Source organism: Erythranthe guttata, chromosome 2 (genome assembly GCF_056151865.1).
Source record: "Erythranthe guttata isolate IM_541 chromosome 2, IM_541, whole genome shotgun sequence".
Classification (NCBI taxonomy): domain Eukaryota; kingdom Viridiplantae; phylum Streptophyta; class Magnoliopsida; order Lamiales; family Phrymaceae; genus Erythranthe; species Erythranthe guttata.
The window spans coordinates 16,815,298-16,840,587 of NC_142534.1; the positions used below are offsets into that span (position 1 = coordinate 16,815,298).

Here is a 25,290-nt window from a genome sequence, read left to right on the forward strand (position 1 = left end):
TTGTTTAGCTCCTAAAATATTCATATTTCCAGATGCAATTTGCATTAAATTAATTAATCTCCCAGCAACTTGTAATTTAAAAAAAAAAAAAAAAACCCTAAGGATTAATGCATCAAATTTCAAGCCACTTAAATCCAATAGCGTTTTACGATAAAGTTAACAACGTGGGCTAGTGTTATTCTACGGCGATCAATGATCGATAAAACGACCGCATCAGACTCGTTAAACGGACGCTAATCACTTGATTATATGTAATTTCTTTATTATTAAAACCCGATTAACAGGCCAAAATTTCTCGAGATCGAAAATGCAAAGCTGTGAATAGATTCCGAACTTGAGGTTAACATCACATGATGAAAGTAATTATATTGTAGTGTGTGGTCCATTATATTCTGAGGTTATAAGATTAATTATTAATTAGGTAGATAATAAATTAATTAAGGGAGTTGTTTAATTAGTGTGGGGAAGGTTGGAATCCATTAGATTATTATTAATTAGTTAATTATGGTTTGATTAAGATAAGCATTACAATTTTAAGCTTGTCGCAGAAGGTCCAAACTTGCTTTATTTAATTAATTAATTAATTACCCCACACAAGATTCAAATCATATTTGCCGCCACAAAGTGAAATTGACATGATACTGTTCTGTACTTTGTTTGGTTTTATTTTTCCCCATTTAAACTTTTATTATATTGAAAAATGTTTTAAAAGTTAATTTTTTCAGTATATGCTTTAAATAGAAAAAAAATATTGTTACATGTATATAATATTGTCGTAGCGTAGCTAGGATTTTAAGTTCGAGGAGGCCGACATAAATAATTATGACGGGGTGTGTCTTAATGCATTTGTACATAATTTTTTTTTTTTATTTATCTATAAATTTATAGAGATTTGAGAATTGTTAGGAGGCTGTGCCCCCTCCCTTGACCATATGCTAGTTTCGCCATTGGCCTCGGAAAACGACAAACGAAATCAAATAATTTGTTGTTGTTGCTAATTATCATATATGATGATCAGATAATTTGTATCATATGTAATCACTAATAATGTCTAATCACCCTACAATTATTTTTCTTATACAAACAACAACATGGAGAAAGAAATATAAATTACTAACCTAACTACCTTGATCATTTAAAATCTATTTAACAAACCACTTAATAATTATATTAGGTATTAATCATTTATAATTTGTCCTATTATCAAATTTGGATAACATGTATTATATTCGACAGTTGATATTTTCCCATTATTAATTATGTTTAGTACATGATTGTGTTGCTAAATATTTGGCTGCATTTTCTTTTAATTAAATCTTATATACCAAAAATAAATAAAATAAAATAAAAATGAAAGCCTTGTTTTTTTGAGGTGAATTTAGTGAAAGTGGAGTGATGTGGACGTGAGCAAGAGATTGGAAACAAGCCAATCATTTGGCTCAAATTGCAAGCATCAACTGCAAATGATACGAACACAGTAGAGAGAAAGACATTATATATATTTTTAATTATTTATTTATTAATTTATAAAATGGCAAATTAATAATGGTGAAAATTAATTTGATGAGCTAGGTTGGAGGGTGGATAGTTGACTCCCCCCTGCCCGTAGAAAACGATATTTTTGTTGTTATTATCACAAAATGCATTATTAGCTATTCAACTTGACGTGTATATATACATACATATATGGTGTATCTATATATTTTGAAGAGAGAGAGAGAGAGAGAGAGAGAGAGAGAGAGAGAGAGAGAGGATGAATGAATGAATGAGAGTAACATGAAGCAGAGAAGAAAGCGGGCCGGTCATAGAGGAGGAGGGCCCGCTGGCCGCTAATGTTCTTACTTAATTTCTTAGTCTTTTTTTTTATTTATTAATTTATTATATCAACCAAACTTTCTTGGTTTTTTATTTTTATTTTTATTTTAATTTGAACTTTGTTTGGGACTTATAAATTGACTTCCAAATAGCAATGGTATTGATGATGCTAGAGATAGAGATTACCTGATGTAGTTGAAGTGGAAGAGTAAAGTGGATCACTTGCTCACAAGCTTGATGATCCCGATACACCTGTGATTAGAGAATACGTAAACTAATTCGATGGTTGATTCGGTAGAAACCCCTCTCATGCTTAAGTTAGGCGTGTGGATTTCAAGAGTCGTAGAGATAATACGAGCAGTTGTATTATTCGAATATTGAACATACCTTAACAAATGAGTTATAGCATTCATTTATACTGAGCTTGTTGGGCTGAGATTAATTGTTTGTAATTGTCGGGCCCAAACCTTATTTGAATGTAATTGAGTCTCATTTGTAGTGGTTTTCGATATTGAGCTCGTGATCCAGTAAATTAATAAATTGTAGGTCTATTTAACCGATTCAATTAGACATATCAGGTATGGGGTATAATTATATTTTTTGTGATTGAGAAGCCCCCATGGAATTAATTTTTTATTCATTAACAATTTAACATAATAAATATCGTGTGTTTTAATTTATTTCAATTTTTATTATTTATGGACCAACATAATAAATACTTAAAACAAAATTATTATTAATTTTTTTTGATTATATAACTAAATTAAAAAAGAAAAAAAAAAGAAAAAAAAGGAGGAGTAATGAAGGAAGAAAGAAAAGAGATGAAGAAGGGCGGTGGTGTAGAGGATTACTGTCTCTGTGGTTTGGTGTCAGCTAAAAGCACGCGTGTGTTCAATCAAACCCATTCCTTCTTGTTTCTTATTCCAATGGCATCCTTTGACCATTCTTTCCCTTTCCAAACCTTTGTCAACCTTATTCAATTTCTTTACATTTACTCAACTACAATTAAATGTTGTACAATTTATCTCAAATATTGTCCATATAATTTGAATTGTGTTGTGTATGAACTCGCGATATTCATTAACGGAGTCAGAATTTTAAGTTCAGCAGGATCGCATGTTTAAAGATATATCAAGAGCTATCATTAATGCTAATACAAACAATTTTTTTAATGATTTTATTATGAAATAATAAAATGTTGGGGGTGGTCTAGGTTGCCACGATATTGTTCTACGGAAGCGGGCGGACAGTAGCTCGCCCTGATTTTTTTGGTGTCGTAAGAGAGGGATTGACCTTTCTAACGCGTATTCAGTCGTACCGACATGACCCCACTGATTTGTTTTCGATCAGAGCATCATGCAACACAACTCGGTTGTATTTGACTAAACCTGTTTTTTTGGTGTCGTAAGAGAAGGATTGACCTTTCTAACACGTATTCAGTCGTACCGACATGGCCCCACTGATTTGTTTTTTTATCAGAGCATCATGCAACACAACCCGGTTCTATTTGACTAAACCTATTTTTTTTCTCTCTAAATTATATATTTTGAAATAGCATAAACTAAAATAGGATGTAATTTATATTATTAATATTAGTCTTTCACACAAACACACACATAACTAGAAAGAAAGAATAGCATGAGAGGTAATATTCGGTCCAAGCTGTCCGTCCAAACACGGCCTTCGTTGGAAAAGACGCGGGAAGATTGGCAATAGCCAATGTGTGGTGAGAGTTATCCCCTGCTGCGCACGTGCACACGAGTTCCATCACTGCTCTCACCCTCTTTTTATCCCTTAAAATCGCAGTTATAAATCCAACTGTCACGCAGTTGCATCCCCACTGCCAGTTTCTTTGACCCCCATTTCATTTAATTCAAATTCACTCCATATATCATAACTTAAATATCCAATTGATCCCCAAATATTTTAAATTTACATATATAGGCCTCTTTACGTACTTTTTTTTGTTAGATAATTTAATTATTTAAATATTCTAATTTTCTTTTGACTAATTTTGGTAAGCAATATTATAAGCTATATATATGCACTTGAAATGTACGAAAATTCTCATTTCAACCAAATATCTAAGCACTATTGAATTGACTTTTTTAATACTACTATATTATAATTAAATCTTTATAAAAATACATAATTTATTTTATGTATTTTCATCCTATTTTTTTTTTTTTTGTTAAAAACATAATTAAAAAAATAATAAAAATTATAAGAACATGAAAATGAGCACCCTTTAGACACGGTCTGCGGTGGGTACTGACCCGCCATTGTTTTGTGTAGGTCTATTCCAATTTCCCATGACCCACATGTGCCTCTCTCTCTCTCTAGATCTCTCTCTCTCTCTCTCTCTCTCTCTCTCTCTCTCTATATTTGCATTAAACTGCAAAACGCTGCCGTTTTGGGGATCACATCATGCCATCAATTCCACGTAAATTCCGGGGGATCGAAGAAATGAAACAACTTGTAACGCCTCTCCAATCTTTAATATATTATATAGAAAATGTAAATATATGTAATGCTGGTCAAACCTATATATATATATATATCAATAATTGTATCATCTTTGTCTTATATATATCAAGTTAATTATTTTTCTTTGTGTGTGGTTTTTCTGTCTAGTTTAATGTTGGACTGCAGTGCAAATCATTGATCTCTATTTACTTAATTTTGATCAAGGTCAATTATTAATTAGATCATTTATTAATTAGCAACACCAAAAACAAATATAATATTCAAAAAAACAAACTTAATGCAATCAATATATATATATACAGATAATTAGAGACTTAATTAAACAGATAATAATTGTGAAAACATATATATATATACAGAGAGAGTGGGTCCCATGCGGCCATGCGCACGCTGTAAATTTACCAACCTGAAACACCCCACCCCACCCCCCCTACCCAACCCACCCACCACCCACCACCCACCCTACCCTCATCATATATCGATCCAATGAATCCCTCTCTAATATTGACCTAACCCTAACCCGAATAATACTTATCGAACACTCTCTCTCTCTCTCTCTCTCCCCCAAAATGAAATGAATTAACATATATACTCTCTCTCTCTTGTTTCTCTCTCTAGTTTCTCTCTCTCTCTCTCTCTCTTTCTCTGGGTATAACTCATGAACAGCAAAAAACACTGCGAAAGCTCAACAAGAAAAATATATATATATAGTCACATGAGATTAGTGGGATAATTCGGGATGGTGGCCTATTAATTCAGCTTAATTTTTGTTACACTATATACTGCGCGTCTGTGTGTGTTTTTTAAATTTCTTCCTCAATTTCCCAACTATTTAATTCAGCTATTAATTATTAAGCAGAAATATTTCCCAACAATTTTCTGCTTTTATTTTCCCTACTGTGTCTGAATTTCCTGTATTAATTTCTCCAAGCTATATATATAGTGTGTATAGATATATATATGGATCAGCTAGCTCATGGGCGCTCTTTGCCACCGCCGTTTCACGGGAGAGATCTTCAGCTCCACCACCACCACCAATTCCAGCAGCTCCACCACCACCAGAATATTAATCCCGAAGAAGACCAGCAGAGCGCCAACAGCAATAATCCCAACCGCAGCCTCAAGCGTGACCGCGGCGGAGACGACAGTTACGGCGGCGGCCTTCCCACCAGCACCACTTCAGCCACCACGCCCACTTCCGAGGGCAAAGAGATGACGCCGTCGGCGGGGCTCGACCAGCAGCACGACGGCAACCGCAGGCCCCGCGGCCGGCCGGCGGGTTCCAAGAACAAGCCGAAGCCGCCCATCATAATCACGCGCGACAGCGCCAACGCGCTCAGGTCGCACGTGATGGAAGTCGCGAGCGGCTGCGACATCCAGGACAGCATATCCACCTTCGCCACGCGGCGGCAGAGGGGTGTCTGCATCCTCAGCGGCAACGGCACCGTCTCCAACGTCACCCTCCGCCAGCCCTCCGCCCCCGGCGCCGTCATCACCCTACACGGCAGATTCGAGATTCTCTCCCTCTCGGGCTCATTCCTCCCACCGCCAGCCCCCCCGGCGGCGTCGGCGCTGACCATATACCTGGCCGGCGGGCAAGGCCAGGTGATGGGCGGGACCGTGGTGGGCCCACTATTGGCTTCCGGACCGGTGGTGATAATGGCGGCGTCGTTCGGAAATGCAGCGTACGAGCGGCTGCCCCTGGAAGAGGAAGAGGCGGCGGCGGCGGGTGGGGGCAGCGGGCAGATGGGTTCCCCGCCGGCGGGGATGATCGGCGGGCAGCAGCAGCAGCAAGTAATGAATGAGCAGAATATGTTTCAAGGGATGAATCAAAGTATGATTAATTCATTACAGTTACCAAATGATGCTTACTGGGGAACAGGTCGCCCTCCTTTCTGATCCTTTTTTTTTTTTTTTTTTAATTTCAACCCAAAAAAAAAATCAAAAAATAATAAATAACATTTGGTTTGTTATATGTTCTTTGTGACAATATTTTTTCTTCTGTAGTTTTTTTTTTCGCAAAATTAAACATTTTGCATGAGTACTTAATTCTCCCTTTTTCTTGATTTCTTGTTAATTAATTAATATCAGCAGTAGTATTTTGTTTTGTTTTGTTTTCTTTGAGCTGGTTAATTAATTAATTTATATATTATATATGAGACTGCCTTTTGATTATTATTATATATATATATATATAAATGGTGATGATGAGATTGTTGTTGCAGTATGTACTTTGTGATAACTTGTGTGACAATCATATTCATCACTTCATGCTGAAGAAAATAATCAATTATAGTTGCCTTTTTGTTGCAAGTTTGTCTACTTTTTTGCAGTTCAATTCCTATCTATTTTCGTACTACTTTCAGACCTATATGAAATTTCACTTTTTTAAATTAAACATTTTTTTCCTGATATGATGTGTGTGTGTGTGCGCTTTAGTGTTAGTATGTACTAATTAATTTACCATTTTTCGGACATAAAATAATCCATTATATTTCAAGTTCATCTTAATATTACACTATTAAAAAATAAAAAGAATAAAAAAAAGGAACTTCTTCTTTTCTGTAAGTAGTATTGAATTTGAGCCTGTAGTGTGAAACAACGACACTGAAAATTGGAGGGCAAATATTTTCAGTTTAGTGCATGCAACCATGGCTGTGTAAATCAAAGAGAGGTATGTTAATATATATATGTATGTCTTAATTAATTACTAACATATATTCTGCCTTTGATCATTTCTTGTTTGATTACTGTATTGGAGATAGAGAGAGAGAGAGAGATGAATGAATATGAATATTTTTGGTTTGACACGTGCACACCTCTCAAGTTTGTTCCTTCTCGAGGTAAAACTAACTCTTCCCACACATTCAAACACCCATGCTTTCTTATTAATATACATGCATGTTATGCACACAAAATGCAAAAAAAAAAGTTTCCATCTCTCTCTCTCTCTCTCTCACACACACACACAGTCACACACACACACACAATATGACATTGTTGTGATTAGTTTTTATTTAATTTTTATTTATATTTATGGTGTAATTATTAGATAATATTGGTACATATTTTGGATGTGATATTATTGCAGACATAGACTTATAAAACCATATGTGATTTGTGTATGTGTTTGTTTGTGTAAGGACCTACAGAGTGAGGTGGGCAATCAGTTTTATGTCTAGATTCAGGAATATATCTATATGGTTCATTGCATTAAGACTCCTTTCCCACGTATATCATATATATATATATATATATATATATATATATATATATAATCTAACAGTGGATTATGTCTTTTCTTCAGATATGCACTAACTACATGTCCAATATAATTTCATCTATTTCTTCTTGTCCTAATTAATTTAAGGTCACATCAGTTTATATACAAATTATTTTGTTACATCATATATATATATATATATAAAAGTTTGTTTCTCTACTAATTGTTCTTCAATTTCTTTTGCATGCAAATAATTTCTGGTTGTTTTCAGCTATTAGTATTTTCCTTATTAATGTCCATTTTATTCTTTTGCAACCTAATGTATGTGTATAATATGTGTGTGTGTTGCATTTTTGCTGTTTTCTATATTATTTCCTAATTATTAAAAAATGTCACACAATATATGTGTGTGTCATTGCTTTGGCTTGAAGTTGAGATAAATCTTTGAAAAGTTTATAGGTCAAGTAATTTTACACACGGATGCTTTTGCATGGTAATTATATTATTTATACCTAAGCCCCTGAATGTTTCATTAATTATATTGTTTACATAGACATGTTTGGTACAATTGAACAGACCTAGATTTAAATCAAGAAAATTCAAACATGAACCAAAAAAGTCTGACGGTATCTTCTATGCATGGTTTTTCAATTTTTAGAGTGATTTTATAGAGAGAAAAAACAACATGATCATTGTGTGGATATATACCAAGTTGATAATCAAATGAAGACAATTTATATAGTCTTCTCTTGTTTTGCTTTTACTTTTCTCACATAATTTACAGCTCATCAATCAAATCCCATTTAAACAACTAGTGCAATTTGTGTGCTAATTTGTCTTCGTGTGATTGAATCATGGACAAGTACATGCCAACTTGTAAGGTAGTTGAAGACCTAGTGCAATTTGAAGGGTCTATGAGATGCTATACTTGGTGTAATACACTGGGTAATTTCAAACCGTAGATTTATATAAATAGCTATCCACTAAACAACGTACACATGATTGCATGTTTTATTATGTATAAATCAGTGGTTTAAGATCAACCGATATATTTTATCGGGTATAGTATCTACAAAATCATTTGAGGGCTAATTTGTCTTGTGTATTTGAGTAATTGAATTGTTGGGCAAATTCCACATCAGCTTTTAAGATGCCTAGTACATATATAGTCAAAAGCTAGCTAGATATATAAATATGACTCAAATTCTATTTTTAAATCCAAATTCGGACCATGTTACAAATGATTTGAACCCTAAACCTTTACTCTAATAGTAAACGCTACAAATATATATCAACTCTTCTAATGATACCCCTTTGCCACAGCCGTTACCCACGTATATAACAATGGGTAAATTACAACCTTCACCCTAAGGTAACATGTAATTACAAAAATACTTTTTTTTCCTGAGAAATTACATCCAACCCCTTACAGGTTGTAAATTTCTTACAAACAAAAGGGAGTTAATTTACTAAATCTACAAATTGCAAGGGGTGCATGTAATTATGAAAAAATGAGGGGGGGGCTTTCATAAATAAACCTTACATTAGGGGGTGATTGTGATTTACCCCTATAACAAACTCCAAAGTCCAAACACGCCCCAAACAGGTGGGTTTATTATGGGACCCGGTTTATTTCGGCATCAACTGACTTGTGGATACAGTGATTTTGACATAAAGTTTGTCGCAACTTGAAACTATTATCATATCGATATATAGCATATACAAAGAATGATTTAGCATATACAAAAATGGACGAGGGAATCTAGCTCATGCTCAATTTGTATTTGACTTTTTCATCAAGAGTCAAGACAAAGAAGCTACAGGTCACTTGTTACACATAATAACATCACAAGTAACTCACACAGAAAACATGCATGTGGAGGCGATACACAAAATGAAATTTCATTTAAGTACTCGCTCGTCGTATATACAACTAATCGTAAATGAACAATTTACTACAAAATTGCAACTGAAGGAAAAAAAGATAATCGTAAAGAAGTTGGCCAGACAATCGAACAAAAATAAAATAATGATAACAAACAAAACCAGCAACTTTTCTAGTAGTAATACATTATACATACATTCAAATCTCATGCCAGGTGATTTTATATATAATAAGAAGAGGAGAAAATTTAGATTTAAAGTTAAGAAATTAGACCTCTATCCTTAAGCGTCGCATTTCAGCTTGGAAAGTGGAACTTGTTGTTAGAGTTCGACGAGCAAGAGCCCTAATGTCCTCCCTGGAACAGTCTCGTGAAATACGAACTAGCTCCCAAAGTGCTCCTCCGCTTATCATCTCTTTAGCATTCACCTCTGTTAATATTTAATTTTGGGGAACGCAATATATTTTCAATGCTCCGAAGAAATTTAAATAATATATGCTCGTGGTTTTTTTTTTCCAGTTATATCAAATATGATTACCGTGCTGTGCCAGGTGGCAGAGTGCAAGCTCAACGTGGCGTCTGATTAGCGAAGCTTCGTTGTTGGCATTTTGTACTATCCACGGCAATGCACCGTCTTCTATCAGGAGAGACCGTCCATCTCTTGTTCCTATTATTATGGAAGTGTTACATCATTCTAATGCAGGTTAATATATGTTTATGTTAAAACTACCTACAAAAAGCCTGATAAAATTATCGTGGATGGCGCAGTTAACTTTGGCTCTCTTTTTTATTTATTTAGTTTTTTAAAATTGCAAAGTTGTATTTAATCCAAATTGGATTATTGTGATTCAAATTTCAAAATGACTTATCCATTGACACGCACGAATAAATGGAAGAAAATTACCTTGAGTAGATGCTCGAGATTCACACTTGGCAAAATTTGCAATACCACGTGCAACTTGAGAGAGAACATCGGGATGTCTACATCTCACCATTCCTAACAGAGCTTTGATGCCACCTTCTGACCTCAGCCTTGTTTGCAGTTTATCTGAAAAATCGAGAATTGAGAAACGCACTCCAAATTTGGGATGTAAGAATAGAGATGAAGTGAGGGGGTGGGGGGACTAAAACCCATGGTAACTCAGAGTGAGTGCATATTCTGTGAGGGTTTAATGAACTCCAATTAACCAGCTCAAAAAGAGAGAGATTACGCTGAGATTAGAGCAATGTGCAGATTCAAACTACAAAACAAAATACTCGTACCATTTCCACATAGATTAGCTATTGCTCCAGCAACCATTCGTAGAGTCTGAGGATCTTCGGCATCGCCAGCTGTCATTGCTAACAGACAGATTCCACCTTGGGCCATTATAAGCTCTTGATTAGCCTCTGGATGGGAAAAAAAAGTATTTGCAGCAAAGTGAAATGATCAGAAGAGTTGAATATGTCAGCTCCAATTATATACACATATATATGTGGAGAGATATAAGGGAACCAAAAGACCTATAGCAGGTAATTTAGGTGAAGCATAAAATATGATACAACGAAAAAGAAGTTACCATTCATAGCAAGATTGGCAATTGCACCAGCTGCAATTCTACGAATTGTTTCATCCTCATACGTTCTAAGAAGCATCAACAATGAAGTGAGACCACCAGCTTCAACTATCTTTTCCTGATTTGCTTCTATAAAGTGTGTAGTATGTGCATGTAAGTTTCTAGAATTAGAACGTCAAAAAACATCAGTAGTATCTAACTAAAAAAAAATTTCGGCATCATGATGCTAACAATCGGCTAAAGAAAAAGTGATATATGTAAGAGTATTCAAAAGGATGATCAGGTTGGAGGTATAGATGAGCATCATCTCGCATGACATAAGAGTGAGAAAAGTAAAACACCTTCTGCAGCTAAGTTGGCTACCACTTTCACAGCATGAATCCGCACATTAGCATCCTCTGACTCGAGTAAGGACAATATCTTATGCAATCCAACTGTCATAACAATAGGTAAATAAATAAATAAATTCAAAGCAGTTTTAGATGAACCAAAACACTGATCAGCACCTTGTTCATGAAGGTTTGCGATGGATGCTCTTTCTCCATTATTGCCATCTCTAGACCGCAGATCATTAAGTGGAGTTAAGCTATCTATACCAAGAAGTGGGTTCCCAGAGTTGCCTCTCTCTGGATAGCTTCTAGTCTGTGAACATAAGGATGCCAAAAGAAGGAGTTTGTTACACTTCTGCCTAATGAAAAACAATCTACGGAAAAACTTTACCCCGTTAGCATACCCATCAACTATCAAGTCTAGTGCCTATCACCACCTTATAAAATTAAAAGAACAAAAGGACATATAAAGCATACTTGATTGGCTTCAATAGACTGCTGTGCCAATTGACTTCGCAAAACTCTCACTTCTTCTTCAAGTTTTTTCTTCTGAAGACTCTCCTCCTCCAGCACTTCTTGAATGCTAAAGCCATTAGCGTTTCCACCTTCCAACTGCACAAGATTAACCAGATATACAATCCATCAAATATGGATCCAAGGAAGCAGCAAAACTCATGACATAGTAAAAATCCAGCTTTGAACAACACATACCTCCTTCGAAAATTTAAGTAGCTGATTTTTTAAGAAGTGATTTTCCTCTTCAGCTGCCTTTCTTAGACGAATTTCATTTTGAAGCAATCTTTTAAGCTCAACAACCTCTTCGCCACCAGCATAAGCATGATTCTGCAAAAAGTAATTTAATAACTTCAACTGAACTTTGAGATAGTAGCAAACAAACAAAAACGGGTTCACATTTTGTTTATTTAGTCGAGTAAATGAATGATGAGAACTGGTTAACATGGACTTAGCCAAATAATATGAGACTATAATCTCTTCTAATAGTAACTAGATGGAGTTACGCCACCCAATAGTAGAATACAGTAGCAAAGCTAGAATACCTCTCCATTAAAAGCATGCTTTTGCTGGTTAAAGGTCCACTTCTCCTCCAGCTTCTTAATTGACTCCATATAGTCCATCTGGCATTTTGTTTTCTCCTCCTGATAAGAGAGGTAGAAGAAGGTAAGCAAAAAGATCAAATAGATCAAGGTTAAAACCATCATCTCTCCCACATGGCCAAAAATGCATGTTACTGAAAATGAATTATGTAGTGCTAAACTAGTCCAACTTATTACTTCATACATTTCAGAACAGTGTCCAGTTGTTATAACTTAATAACAGTTCAATATAGCACGACGAAAGATTCAACTCTGATCTGACATTGGGTTATTTTAATACAAATTGAAGAGTATCCGCTTTCAAGTAAAAATGTCAATTAAATATTTGTGTAAATAGAATGGAAATATGCATGTACAAAGGCAGATGAGCGCGTAAATATACCTCTAAAACTTCCACATAACTCATTTCAGCCTCAGCAACACGTTTCTGTGCTTCTAATCTGATTCTCTCTATCTCATTTTCATAAACTTTTTGCTGTCTTTCATTTTCAGCAATAAGCTTATCAATTTCCATCTCAAGTCTTTTGGACAAACTCTTGTAATCGAACTCTTCCTTAATCTTGAGCATGTTCTCCACCTTCATTGCCTGTGGAGGAATCAGAAGCGATGATTGCACATTATAAATTTGAAGGAGTACTCTATCCAATACAGAAATGGTTTCTGTCCTAACAGATTGAAATCATCAAGAAAGTTGACTCTTCAATTGCGCTGCGATCATAACTTCAGAGTTCGACAACTCACCCTTTGTCCAAACATTATGGTACTTGCAGTCTCTGCTCGATGACGTGGAGATGGGCCAACTGTAACAATTAATGAAGTTCTGGATGTTCCTGTAGCGTACCAGGTAAGACAAGTTAGATCATCCCAATTTCCAAACCACCATATTTCATCTCTCCACATTGTTTAAGATATTATATTAGTATCAGTAAATGATGGGATTGTAGTCTCCATTTTTTTGGAAAAAGTTACAGTTAAGTTTGATGATATTAGTTCTAGAAACTGAAATAACAAGTTACTGAAGTTCTAACTTAAATGTGAGTGAAGCTCAATCCTATACTTAACTAAAATAAGTAGAAAATCTCACCTCCAAAGGAATCTTTAAGTAACCTTGTAAGCTTTGAATCTCGAACTGGGACATGAGAACTATTTTCCGCCAAGGCATTTATACATTTTCCCAAAGCACTCAGTGAAAGATTTATAGATTTGGCTTCTTCTAACATGTGTCCCTCGCTTCCTTCAAGAAACATTCAAAGTGTCTCAGGAAACTATTTGAAATTATAAACCACTTCAAGCAAAATTGCATTCATAAATCTTAAACATCAAAACAAGAACGGTGGTGACATACTCTAATTTAGTGCCTAACAAACTATTTATTAAATCAAGCATGAGGAAATTTTGATCTACGATAAGTCCCAGAATAAGTTTGCTCCATCCATGGCCCCAATCAGATTCAGTTCACTCAATGAGGAGATAGAGCTTAACAGAAAATAAAGGTAAGTAGATCTTTTCTTTTGTGCAGAACAAAAGGAAACTTGTTTCACATATTTAGCAAGATTTAATATCCAACAGCAGTGGGCTAAACAAGACCTGATTTACTTCAAAATAGAACCAATCAGGCCTTGTTCTATTTTCTGAGTTTCAACAGATTAAGACACAGAAGAGCCTGCAATGTATAAAAACTACTCCCTGGAATAACGCCACAACTGCTGATTTAACCAAATAGTAAACAATAAATAAAGTATCAGTAAAAAAAATCCAAGAAAAAGACACATAAAAACTAGAAGGTTGATAGTTTCAACGGACCTGATTTGTGTATACGTTCAGAACCAGCAAGATCTACAACAATTAGTTTGCCTTTTCGTATCATAGGTGGCCTCAAATTACCAACCAAACTAGAGTGATTTTGACTTTCTTGAGTAAAATCAACCCCTCCCTGTACAGACTTCTTCACTTGTACCTATACAGTACCACGTGAGTTTCATAGCGAGAGAGGGATGGCGAGAGAAAGGGGGGATGGGGATGAAACAAGCAATATTATCATTTACCATTAGAAGGGCATGACTACGGGAAGATTCGGTGTTGAGTCTAGTGTTAGCAGCAAACCGGTGAGCTTCCCCCAAGCGTAAGAGTTCAACAAAACTTTGTTGGTCCCGGATCTCTAATACAGTAGCCCCTGGCAAAGAAACATCACCAGTTCTTTGGTCCTCAACAATTGAAATATTATCATTTGCTGGATATAGTAGATCCTGGATTGTTTCCATATAAAGCTACAAAATAGACCAATAATTTTAAATTAAAATAGCATTTAAATATCTAGATTTATTTTCAGATAAACAAAAAATAGTACTGAAAAAAGATGTTCATGACACACAATCATTTTTCAATCATGTATGTACTATGTGCATCCAACCTGCAAGTATGAAACTGAGATAGAATCAGTCTCTGGAGAGATGTTTGCAAGGATATCTTCCATAGAGCGAACCATTATACCCCGTGCGGAAGTGTCTTCATCACCCAGTCGACCAAGAGTATAAGTCTTCCCAGTACCAGTTTGACCATAAGCCATCACTGTCCCATTGTAACCATCTAAAACACTCTGACAAAATTACGAAATGAATGAAGATAATGGTAAGCAATTAAGACTTCTACATAAATAAGGAGAATAATCTCAATAATCTGCAGTTGATGTCAAAAATGAAGAACTCAAAGCTTACAGCAAATCACTCAATACACATCATAGCATTAGGCAGTCCATCTCTATTGGCACAGAATGGCCACTTACATTGCCAGACTCACGTAAGGTTTCATCTTAAATAATATCAATTTCGGATGAATTACTACTGAATAAAAGAGATACCACATATCAAACAAGCACACAAGCACTCTAATTATATCCCACCTTAAGAATCTCCAAATCAACATATGTCAAGAGTGAAAGGGCAATTTCTTGTTGCTCTTGACTAGGATGCAAGAAAGCCACGCTAAACTATATCAGACATGCTTATTCAAACAGATATCAACTATTAAAGTGAAAATGATGCAGGACAAAAGATACAATCCACAATCGCTGCCAGAGATGCTTAGTATAAAATTAAAATCAATAATAACTTATCCAGCTAATCAATGAATTTCCAGGAACACAGCAGTTCATGATTAAACGCACTGAGCCTTTAAATCATATAGACGTTTATATGAACAAACTCTACGAATTATAAAATTAGAAAAGCTTCACAGAATTCACCTCGACCACGGGTTTGGCAACAACTTCATAGACTCTTTTCTGTGATGCAAATTCAGTAAGAACCTCATCAAACTCAAAGGTATCTGAATCCCAGTTGTTTTTCCGAAGTTTCAACCTTTTGAGCTGCAAAGAAAAATGTGCCAAATGACACCATGGCATAGTTATTTATCTATGCTGCTATACAATACTAGATAGTAGATTATCAATATAAGAGGAGGACTAAAATTAATTATGGAACCTCTGGCTGCAATTCCACACAATCAGCAAAATCTGCATCTGCTACCTGCTCTTCAGCATTTCGAGGTCTCAATCTTACAGCAACTCGAACTCTTCCTGAAACTACCTCAGTAACATACATTAATCAGATTTTACCACCTAAAATATATTTTGTAATTTCATGTTTAATCACACGAAATAAGATAAGAATTTAAATAGATAGACGTGGTTCGGAAACACTGGTGAATCCGTGATTGGACAACCATTCGATTGACGTAAATAATTCACTAACCAAGCCTAAATTATATTTAATCTTTTTACAAGAAATATCTTCAGAAATACTACCATATAAACACGAAAAAGCTCTTGGCTAATTATCTGAGCCTCATAACAATCTCATTAAGCCATTTCCGTGGTATATGGATACGCATCATAATAAGGTAAGTACCCCGCGGATGTACTTAAACCACGAGCATAGAAAATTTTGATTTATCTTACATAATAACTGAAATCCCTCTAGTTTTGCCTCATAGCAAAATGTAAACAGTATTTTTCTTCCACGCAACACTCCTAACTACGTCGTCCCTCTCCGAATGAGGAGAAGCGGCTCAAATACTTCCCAATGTTATTTTGCTCTTTTTTCAGGAAATCAGATCCTAATAACAGGTTCACCATCTATCATACATTTCAGAGAAGTTCTTCAAATGCTGCCCGCTCGTATTTAAAATAAAAAAATAAAAAAAATCACAAGTATAGATATGTACAGAAACATAGGCGAAGGAGACATAACCAATAGCACCACAGCATGATAACTGCGCGCCGCTAAACACCAATTCAAACAATCAATCAATTAATTCAGATAATTATAACGGCGGAAACAAACACAAATATCAAACTAGCAGATTCATTCAGCAAACCACATCTCAAAATCGAGCTCCAACACAAATGCAAACTACATTGCCAGTAGAAACGGTCGATTAACACAGAGTTTTCCACAACTCTCTAAGCAATCAGATCGCTCCGGGTCAGAAATCGTAAGAAACAAGTCCACGCAACTCACCAGACTCGGCGACGCCGCCGATAGAGGCGGGGCTGCTGCGGCGGACATTCGCCGGCGGAAGCTTCGATTTGAAGGAAGATGAAGTACGGAGATTTGAAGCCCTGTGGACGCCATTTCTGTTACCACCAACTGTAGCCATTTCTCCTCTCTGTTTTCTCCTCTCCTGGAGAAATGATTTTTCTTTTTTAAATACAAAACAAAAAACAGCAAAGAGTATATACGAAGTGACGGTATTGGGGGAGAATTAATTGAAATGGAAAGGGGTTTTCGGTCTTTTTCCCACTGCCCGCTTTAAGTTGAAAAAACAGTGACAAAAAGTGAGGGGTGGAAGTGGGACCCATCCATATGCGGTGCCTTTTGCTAAGGGCTTGTTTGGATACCAAAATTGGATTCTGATTTCTGCCAAGGTCCTTTTGCTAAATTCTGGAAGTTTCACTTATATAGTACGCTCCGATAAATTCAATTAAATTGGGTACCTTAAATATAATTAATAGGAATAAATGAGGAAGAAAGGGAAATGAAGAAAGATATTTTAGGTGGGACCGGGGTCGTGGGGGAAGTTGAAATTTTAGGGGGAAGAGTGGTGGGGTGAAGATGAAATGACGAAAAAGGGCTTCCATTAACAGCAGCACGATAGATAAGAGCAGTACTTGAACTGCCTTAAAAGGTGGTGCGAGAATCTAGGCGACGGTCCTATTTGTCGGGTTGGAAACCGGGTTTGGGCTGTCTATTGATTCGGTTTTTTAATATTTGGAGGCCCGTTTGCAATTGAATAGCCCATGCAATAAGCAAGAAATATGCAATAAACAATTTCATCCTTGTCTCAAACAAAAAACAATTTCATCCTAATTGACAATATTTACCCGTTTTAAGGATTTTGAGCAAAATTGCATTCCTATAACAAAATATTGTAATGATATTTAAAACTTGTATATATTCATGAATATATTTTACGCAGATCCACGTGTCAAATATAAATTTCACGTTTTCCATGTCTTGTAGATGTTACTTACATTCAATCCTGATCGAGTAGTTTTGCACCATAGATCTGTACATACATTGACAGATACATATGTAATGGGGCCCAATTCGGCATTGTTGGCCGAAAGCCTAATGGAACACAATAACTGAAATGGGCCGAGGATCCACTTAATAGTATAATTGCTCGCCCAGAGAAGGATTCGCGGACATAAGTCTCGTCTCATTGAGCTGAAGATCTCGCTATCCATCCCGAGAAATTGTCGAGAATTAGTAAAACAGAGAAAGGAAAGGAAATCACCAGTACAATACTACAATTTTTTTTGCAATGCCTCAATAGAGACATCTACAAAGATAACTCTACAAACAAATCAAACCTCAAATCTAATCATTGTCAACTACTCCTAAACTGAAGATTTACACTTTAAAAAACAAAAAGAAAAAAAATTAATAAAAAAATAAAGGCTATACACGAAAACTAACAACCAAACTCATTCTAGATTCGAAAATTTCTTTCATCATCCAATCGAATCTTGTTGTGTATCATCATCGGAGCTTGCCCCATCACTATCAACTGTCTCAGCATCCGATACTTCTCGAGTACCATCTTTACTCCGACCATCCACGTCAGCATCGCTGCAATCTTCGGTATCGGAATTAGAACAAGCCACCCCTCTTTCAGACCCCACTCGACCTTCACTTTCTACGGCACAACTGAACTGCTCCTTCAAATCAGGAGCAACGATGCCAATCATCTCACTAAGCGCCCGCCGCTCCTCGTTTCTCCTCCGGAAATCTTCACCCTTGGTCGCCGGAATATGCTGACTCTCCGCCACAAGACTGCTCGAATCTTGCATAACAGCAGCTACAGCACATTCGCCGGAGGAATTATCATTCTCTCCACAATGCACCGAAGGTGCAGTGCTGCAAGCCCAGCTACCCATAACTTCCGAAGCCAAAAGGTCTGTAGTTTTTATTGTCCCACCTCCACCACCATCTGTGTCTTCTTCCATTCCATTATTATCTACATCCATTGTATCTCCATCCAATTTACTGCTGCATTTATTCAAATCGATTTCGATTTCAGTTTCGAGAACTCGCTCGGTTTCAACTGCGGTGGCTGGTGACGTGGCGAAGCCCTCTGTGTCAGGGATTTGCTCGGTTCCAATGGCATCTCCGTTAATATCGGAGCCAAACGCGCCCTTAACATTGTTACCATTGAATTCTACCTCCTGTGTGTCATCTTGGTTGTTTTCTTGGCTTTTGAGGTTGCATTCGTGCTTCTCAGTCATGCTTGCTTCGTCACTGGACGATTCTTCCTCGGCTTGATTCTCTGTCTTGGATGTGCTGTTGTTGTTGCTTCTTTGATTTGCATCTTCGTTGTTTCTGATTGTTGATTGGTTTTCATTTTCGTCGATTTGATTGAGGTCAATGTCGATTGATGTGGTTTCGTAATTCTCTTGATCTTCTAGGGTCTTCTGCATTGCCTTAAGCTGTTCCTGCTGCTTTGCAAACAACCCCGATATCTCCTCTGTTGTGGAATAGAAAGCACGAAGCTGAGTTTCGCTGCAGTAAAAATCGTCTGATGTTATGTTACATGTTATATGAGTGAAAGATAGGTGAAATCTTTCTTGCAATTTACTCCATTTCATACTAACAAAAAAAATGTGAAATCAGTATAAAATCCAATGTGTCGTATATAAGCATTCGCACCGGAGCATAATTCTCTCCCTAGCCCCTTTTAGTCTGCGTCTTTCGAAATCGAGATCCCGCATTGCAGCACTGATCTCAAGTTCAAGAGCAGAGACCTTGGCCCAAGCTTCTTCCCGAGCTGACTGCTACAACAGCAAGAGAAACTACTCTCAGTTCGAGATGCGTATAAAACTTGTTAAGTGAATCTCCCGATATTTGTGCTTAATAAGAAGACGAATCATAAAGTAACAGAAGGAAATATTCCTACTGCCAAATCCTACCTTTTCACGTTCAAGTTCTTTCCTCAATCTTTTGCTTTCATGCTCAAGTTCCTCAACCCTCTAAAAACACGAATAAAACCATTAGCAAAACATGCAACTGATAGAATTTTTTTTGTTATAATAGTAGGTGGAAGAAAAAAGAGTACTTTTCTGCTACTGGCAGAAGCTTGCTGCTCCTGGTGGATTTGACCCTCCAACTGACGCACTTTATTTTCAGACTTGACCAACTTTTGTCTGGTATCTTCCTGCATGGACATGAGCATCATCAAGTGCCAATGGAATATATTGATATCGAAAAAAAGATGATGATATTAGGAAGAAGGAAGTTATATATACCAATTTGGACCTCAAAGTTTCCACCAATAAACACCTTTCTTTCTCCGCCTCCTGAATAAACAAGGGTCGTTATTAAGTGCCTAAACATGAAAAAGCCACAATCGTAGAATAATTCATTACAAATACCTGAAGCTTATTAATCATTTCTTGTTGCTCCTTCTCTCGTCTCAAGGCGCTATCTGATGCTCGTTGTATTTCCTCTGTGGCCTCAGCTTGAACTCTCTGTATTGCCATTTTCATATCTACAGAAGCTTTCTCGCGCTCCTCTCTCCTCTGATCGCGCTCTTCATCTAATAGAGCTTTCAGTTCTGATATAGACATCTTTTGGCTGATTTAAGCAAACAAAAATAAAAAAGTTCATATGGGTCCCAAATAAATATGATCCAATTTGACCTTCAGCGCAAAAAATACAATAGATTGTACTTGGAGATATGTCCACAAAGATTAACTCTATTAGACACATTTTTTACGTACAAACTTATATACGCTGCCAATTGAAAATCAATAAAATTCCTACCTGAACCTGTCCTACCCAAAAAATCATATGAACTTTGCAAATAAATGACTTCACATCACCTTTCTATGGCACCCTGATTTACAGAGCCAAAGGGTGTAGAAGAGCCCAGTAATATATCCTAGCAAAGATTACAGATAGCGCTCTAAGCAAAAAAGAACTAAATCTAAGAATAATGGCACTGACCAACTGAGGAAATCAAAAAAGAAAAAGAAAAAAAAATACTCTGATTCAGATTTTTCATCAATTCTAGCTCAAAGTCACTTCATGAACTTCTCACCTATTAATTATTTCATTGGCTTCAATGCATGACTGCATAGATGCACTAAGTCTTTCAGTAAGGTCCTCAATCCCGTGTTTTTGCTCAGCAGACATTTTATTCAACTCTGTTAGTTCTGTGTCTTTAGCCTCCAAAGACTGGTTTAACTGACTGATCTGATCATGATAAGATTTTGATACTGATTCTTTCAACTCCTTCATTTCCTGCAGAATAAACAACACCTTGATCACTGGTACTCGGACATCCCATCAATCAGATATTAAAAGTTGCATATATAATGGCCAGCAACTGAAAGAAATTGATCATTTAGTATATTCCTTAAACTTACACAAAAGTAAAGCTCACAAAGATAGATATTAAAAGAGTCACAATGACAAACTAGAAGTAACTTGATTATCAAAGAAAGTTGTCAATAGATTAACTTCTTAATCTCCGAAGCTCGGCACATCATAAACTGGACTAGAAGAATATATAATTGCAAGAAAAGGAGTTATACTGAACAAGGTAAATAAAGCAAATCAAATTTAATCAACTAGGGGTTGTCCGATAGCATTATAACTGTTCTCCGCCAACAACACTAGTCATGTGGAGCAGTGCAGCTGTACTAAGCAGAATCAAAGAAGAAGAATATTCACATTAAACTATGTGCGAGGAGTCTGAAAAAATTATGCTAGCAACACTCGTCTTCCGAAAATTGCAAGGACACAGGTTCAGCATTAATTTGAACATAATTCCATATGTCAATGAATATTGTGGAACCAATGATGGCTACTGCTATTATACCAGTAGTTAATAGATTACAAATATTTGAAACTTTCAGTGCTCTTCATATAAGAATAGTAATACGACAAATTTCCGACAAAGTCCTAGTACTTCGTGATACTGAAAAACCATACTTTTTTAAGAGAACTTCACAGAGGAAGAGACAGTGTAGTTTCTTGATATCATAGACAAAGACACTATCCCTATAGATAAAAATAACTAACAGGATAAAGGAGCTAATTACTTGTAAGCATCACCTCCATAAAAGAAAGAAGAAGCAAAGAAAACGTAAAAAGAGAACTGCATATATAAGGAAAGAAAGACATACAATTTCATGCTTCTCTATTGCAGCGCGGTTTTCATTGCGCAAGGATTCAACCGTCACAACTTGATTTTCCAGACTTTTTCTGAGTTCCTGAAAATACATTCAACATTTCCTCAAAAAGCTGCTATAAAATTTAAAAGAGAAAAGGGGGAAATCAGAACAACTCTTGACTGAATGGCGACTGCAAACTCGAAGGTCATACTATATATGTTGCAAAGCAAACTAGCACAGTAAACATAAATACCGTGTTTGATCTTTGAAGGCTCCGAAAATCATCAAGAGAGATTGGACCATCAGAAGCTCCAATGCCGATTCCTTTCAATCTCTTGTTCTCAGCACCGTATTCCTCTTCAAGAAATAACTTAGCTATAAGTAATACTAACCAGAAATCTCATCCAATCAAAGTTTAAGCATATATCCTCAGTTTGAGTAGTTATTTATAGGAAGAGAGACAAGTACAAATTGACAGGCAAAAATGATTAATATGTAAAACATATTAATTTCCGTAACCCGATTTTCCAAGGAACTGAAAGTATTGAAACAGAATGTCCATTATCTGACAATTTTAATCAGAATAGATTCCCTTCTCTTTAGAATTACACTTTGTAAACCACATCAAGATATAGACAACTTTCTATACTCCGCAGATCAGCAAAGAAAATTTTACGACAATTTTCCAAATAAAACATAAAATAAGGTACTTGAAACAATAACTTGATCATCTCTCAACATTCACAAACAGCTGAAGAAACAATTAAGCCTCCTCCAGAAAGAAAGAGCAATATACGTATTATACTGCCAGTGACTAGGCAGCAACTAAGAAAATATAATTTACTTGTGTGAAGTGTAAACCAGTTCTCTCATGGATAAGTTGATAGTATTTACTTCCAAAAAATTAATGTTGTCAATTAAAAATAAAATATACCTGATTTTCTCTTTAGAAATCCGCCATCAGATACACGGGAGGATTTCTGAACTTCTCGAAAGACAAATGCAAAAGCAAGTTCTGTGAACATGGACAAGAAATTAAGGTCACAACAAAATTTTGGTGAGTGTCATTTATTGGGATGGGGTTACCCCCACAATATTCTCCCAAAAAATAAACAGCAGAAGTTTTAATTGCAAAATAGAGTGAAGATCAATTTGTAGAAATGTAGCTCTTAACAAAAAGGTTACTACAGAATTCATGAAAAGCCAATATACTTAAACATCAGCAAATATAACTTCAACTTACAGAAATAATTTCACCGTGTCGAGGAGGAAAAAAATCGAAACCAAGAAAAACTTGACAAAAAGGCAAAGCTGCATAAAGATTGGCACACTCTGAAATAGAAGTAGAATTTAGAATACAACAACTCTACCATGTTGGGGAGCAAACGCTATTGAAATGATGTCTCCATGACATAGTTTTGCTTCAGAGCTACTTTTATTCAACTTTTCCCAGTTTAAATATGTCCCATTCGTGCTGCGTAAGACTTAGAAACATCAGAATATTTTCAATCAAAATCCACAACTGCAACCTTTACTGGAGAATATTAACCTAGAATCTTTTAAGAACACAGAAAAACAGTTGTCTGATTCATGTTCTGTATCTTCACCAGAGGTCCTCTTCCGAATAATCTTGCAATGATGAGCACTAACTGCAGGTGAAATGATCTGGAAACGAGCATCATCTACTAGCCGACCGATGCAGTGTTCATCAGAAGTCAGAAGCATATTCATCCCCTGGTGTATCAACAATTGCATAAGCTAAAACCCCAGAATGCCAAATTGGAAAATGTGCTCCTATCATATGATAAGCACGAGAGCCTATGCTTTTAAGCTTCTCGAATTAAATATACTGACAAGGCAATGTAAAACCAACTATCCTGGCATATACAACAGCTGTAAAAAAAATAACATAGAGGATAGAGAATAACCATCTCTAACTCACTGTTCTCAACAGAACCCTTTTAGTGAAACGCACACACAAAAAGTTGGCACATAAACATCGGACTAACTTGTTCAGATTAACTAACACATGCCTAAATCATTCAATCGTAATGTAGAAAAAAATTAACGGTGCATTCGATAAACGGACCAAAGATTAAAAATCTGTCACAAAACTAAATAATCTGCGTGTCGTACTTCTTTTCCTCTGTATTTTTCACACTACTGATAAAAAAATCAAAACCGAACAAATTAACCAGAGTTCTAATCAAATACAAGAACAGGCTAATAATCTAATGCAAGTTCAATGTAATACTAATTCTCAACCTATAGTGTTCAAACTCAAAGGTCAAATTTGAATTGAATGTATTCTTACTACCGATTTTAAGGACTGAATCAAAAATTAAAACATACAACTGGAGCAAATATAAATACAAATATAAAGCATTTAAGGCGTAGGTAAACCTGTTGCCGCTTGCGTGCCTTGTCAGATATAGCTGTCAGAACGCCCCAAACATCGGGATCGGAGTAGTGAAGCGGCTGGGCGGCGGTTTTCGCGGCCACTGACGATATAAAATCTTCTGCACCGTGCGCATTTCTCGAATTGGTGTCGTTATTGTGGCTGATGCAGCCATTTCTGGGTTCATTCTGAGCGGAGTTAGGGCTCGGGTTGAGTTTCGCGGCCAGCGGAGTCGTCGGGTTCTCGTGTTCCTTTGCCATTTTGTGTGTGAAACTGGTTTGGCTTCTGGCGCGGATTTTAAAAAACCCTAGTTTTGTGCGCTGGATCTTGGTGTACTGGGTTTTAGCGTATGGGGGAAGCTGAGGCAATGTGTCGTTTTCATTTTGTTCCCATTTCACTTTACCTTCTAAATTTTATTTCTAAAATATTATTTTTCTTCAATATATTTTAGATATTATATCGTTTTTACTTCAAACGTAATTTAGATCGTCTTCAATGCTGATTTTGTCAAAATGTCAAAAACGGAATTTGTAGTACTTTGAGTTGGATTTCTGATTCAACTTGCAACTTCAATTCTGATTTTTTGTATATTATTTTTTGTTTACAGTAATTTACATTTTGATTTTTCGTTAACTCAAAACATTAAAGTCCTAGGCATTGTTCATTCGTAAATTTATAATATGACATTCAATCTTGCTGATTTAAGTTGGATTAGAAAGCTAACTCAAATGACTATAAATTCCGTGTTTTGAGTTTTACCAAATTCAATCTAAAAGATGCTCAAATCGCATTTCAAGTCAAAATAATA

General features: G+C 36.0%; 2 protein-coding genes and 1 pseudogene across 7 annotated transcripts; 1 reads left to right on the top strand and 2 right to left on the bottom strand.

Annotated features, from left to right (window-relative positions):
• Nucleotides 1-4,808: 4,808 nt before the first annotated feature.
• LOC148772482 (AT-hook motif nuclear-localized protein 18 pseudogene) lies at nucleotides 4,809-6,420 on the top strand (annotated as a pseudogene). The gene has a single exon (XR_016029743.1). The product of XR_016029743.1 is annotated as an AT-hook motif nuclear-localized protein 18 pseudogene (transcript).
• Nucleotides 6,421-9,402: 2,982 nt separating this feature from the next.
• Nucleotides 9,403-17,594, bottom strand: ARK2 (armadillo repeat kinesin 2). Of its 4 annotated transcripts, none has more exons than XM_012988159.2 (19): nucleotides 16,926-17,594; nucleotides 15,888-15,988; nucleotides 15,650-15,772; nucleotides 14,819-15,004; nucleotides 14,454-14,675; nucleotides 14,212-14,365; nucleotides 13,493-13,642; nucleotides 13,150-13,238; nucleotides 12,791-12,994; nucleotides 12,352-12,450; nucleotides 12,005-12,136; nucleotides 11,771-11,905; nucleotides 11,471-11,606; nucleotides 11,306-11,398; nucleotides 10,968-11,093; nucleotides 10,672-10,797; nucleotides 10,313-10,456; nucleotides 9,947-10,075; nucleotides 9,403-9,838 (listed from the first exon to the last, which is right to left on the bottom strand). In XM_012988159.2, the coding sequence occupies exons 1-19, from the start codon at nucleotides 17,062-17,064 to the stop codon at nucleotides 9,678-9,680; spliced, it is 2,649 nt and encodes an 882-aa protein (XP_012843613.2). In that variant the 5' UTR covers nucleotides 17,065-17,594; the 3' UTR covers nucleotides 9,403-9,677. The 4 variants fall into 4 exon arrangements, with proteins under 4 accessions (XP_012843613.2, XP_012843614.2, XP_088669961.1 ...); XM_012988160.2 differs by having other exon boundaries at nucleotides 15,888-15,982; nucleotides 16,926-17,336; XM_088813835.1 differs by having other exon boundaries at nucleotides 11,306-11,606; nucleotides 16,926-17,336.
• A 598-nt stretch (nucleotides 17,595-18,192) lies between these two features.
• LOC105963721 (SMAD/FHA domain-containing protein) lies at nucleotides 18,193-24,911 on the bottom strand. Of its 2 annotated transcripts, none has more exons than XM_088813847.1 (13): nucleotides 24,488-24,911; nucleotides 23,634-23,818; nucleotides 23,455-23,558; nucleotides 23,019-23,099; nucleotides 22,338-22,441; nucleotides 22,097-22,183; nucleotides 21,007-21,209; nucleotides 20,339-20,540; nucleotides 20,213-20,263; nucleotides 20,023-20,121; nucleotides 19,877-19,936; nucleotides 19,617-19,738; nucleotides 18,193-19,469 (listed from the first exon to the last, which is right to left on the bottom strand). In XM_088813847.1, exons 1-13 carry the CDS (start codon nucleotides 24,740-24,742, stop codon nucleotides 18,422-18,424), a joined length of 2,601 nt encoding a protein of 866 aa, XP_088669973.1. In that variant the 5' UTR covers nucleotides 24,743-24,911; the 3' UTR covers nucleotides 18,193-18,421. The 2 variants fall into 2 exon arrangements, with proteins under 2 accessions (XP_088669973.1, XP_088669971.1); XM_088813845.1 differs by having other exon boundaries at nucleotides 19,617-19,741.
• Between the last annotated feature and the right edge of the window lie 379 nt (nucleotides 24,912-25,290).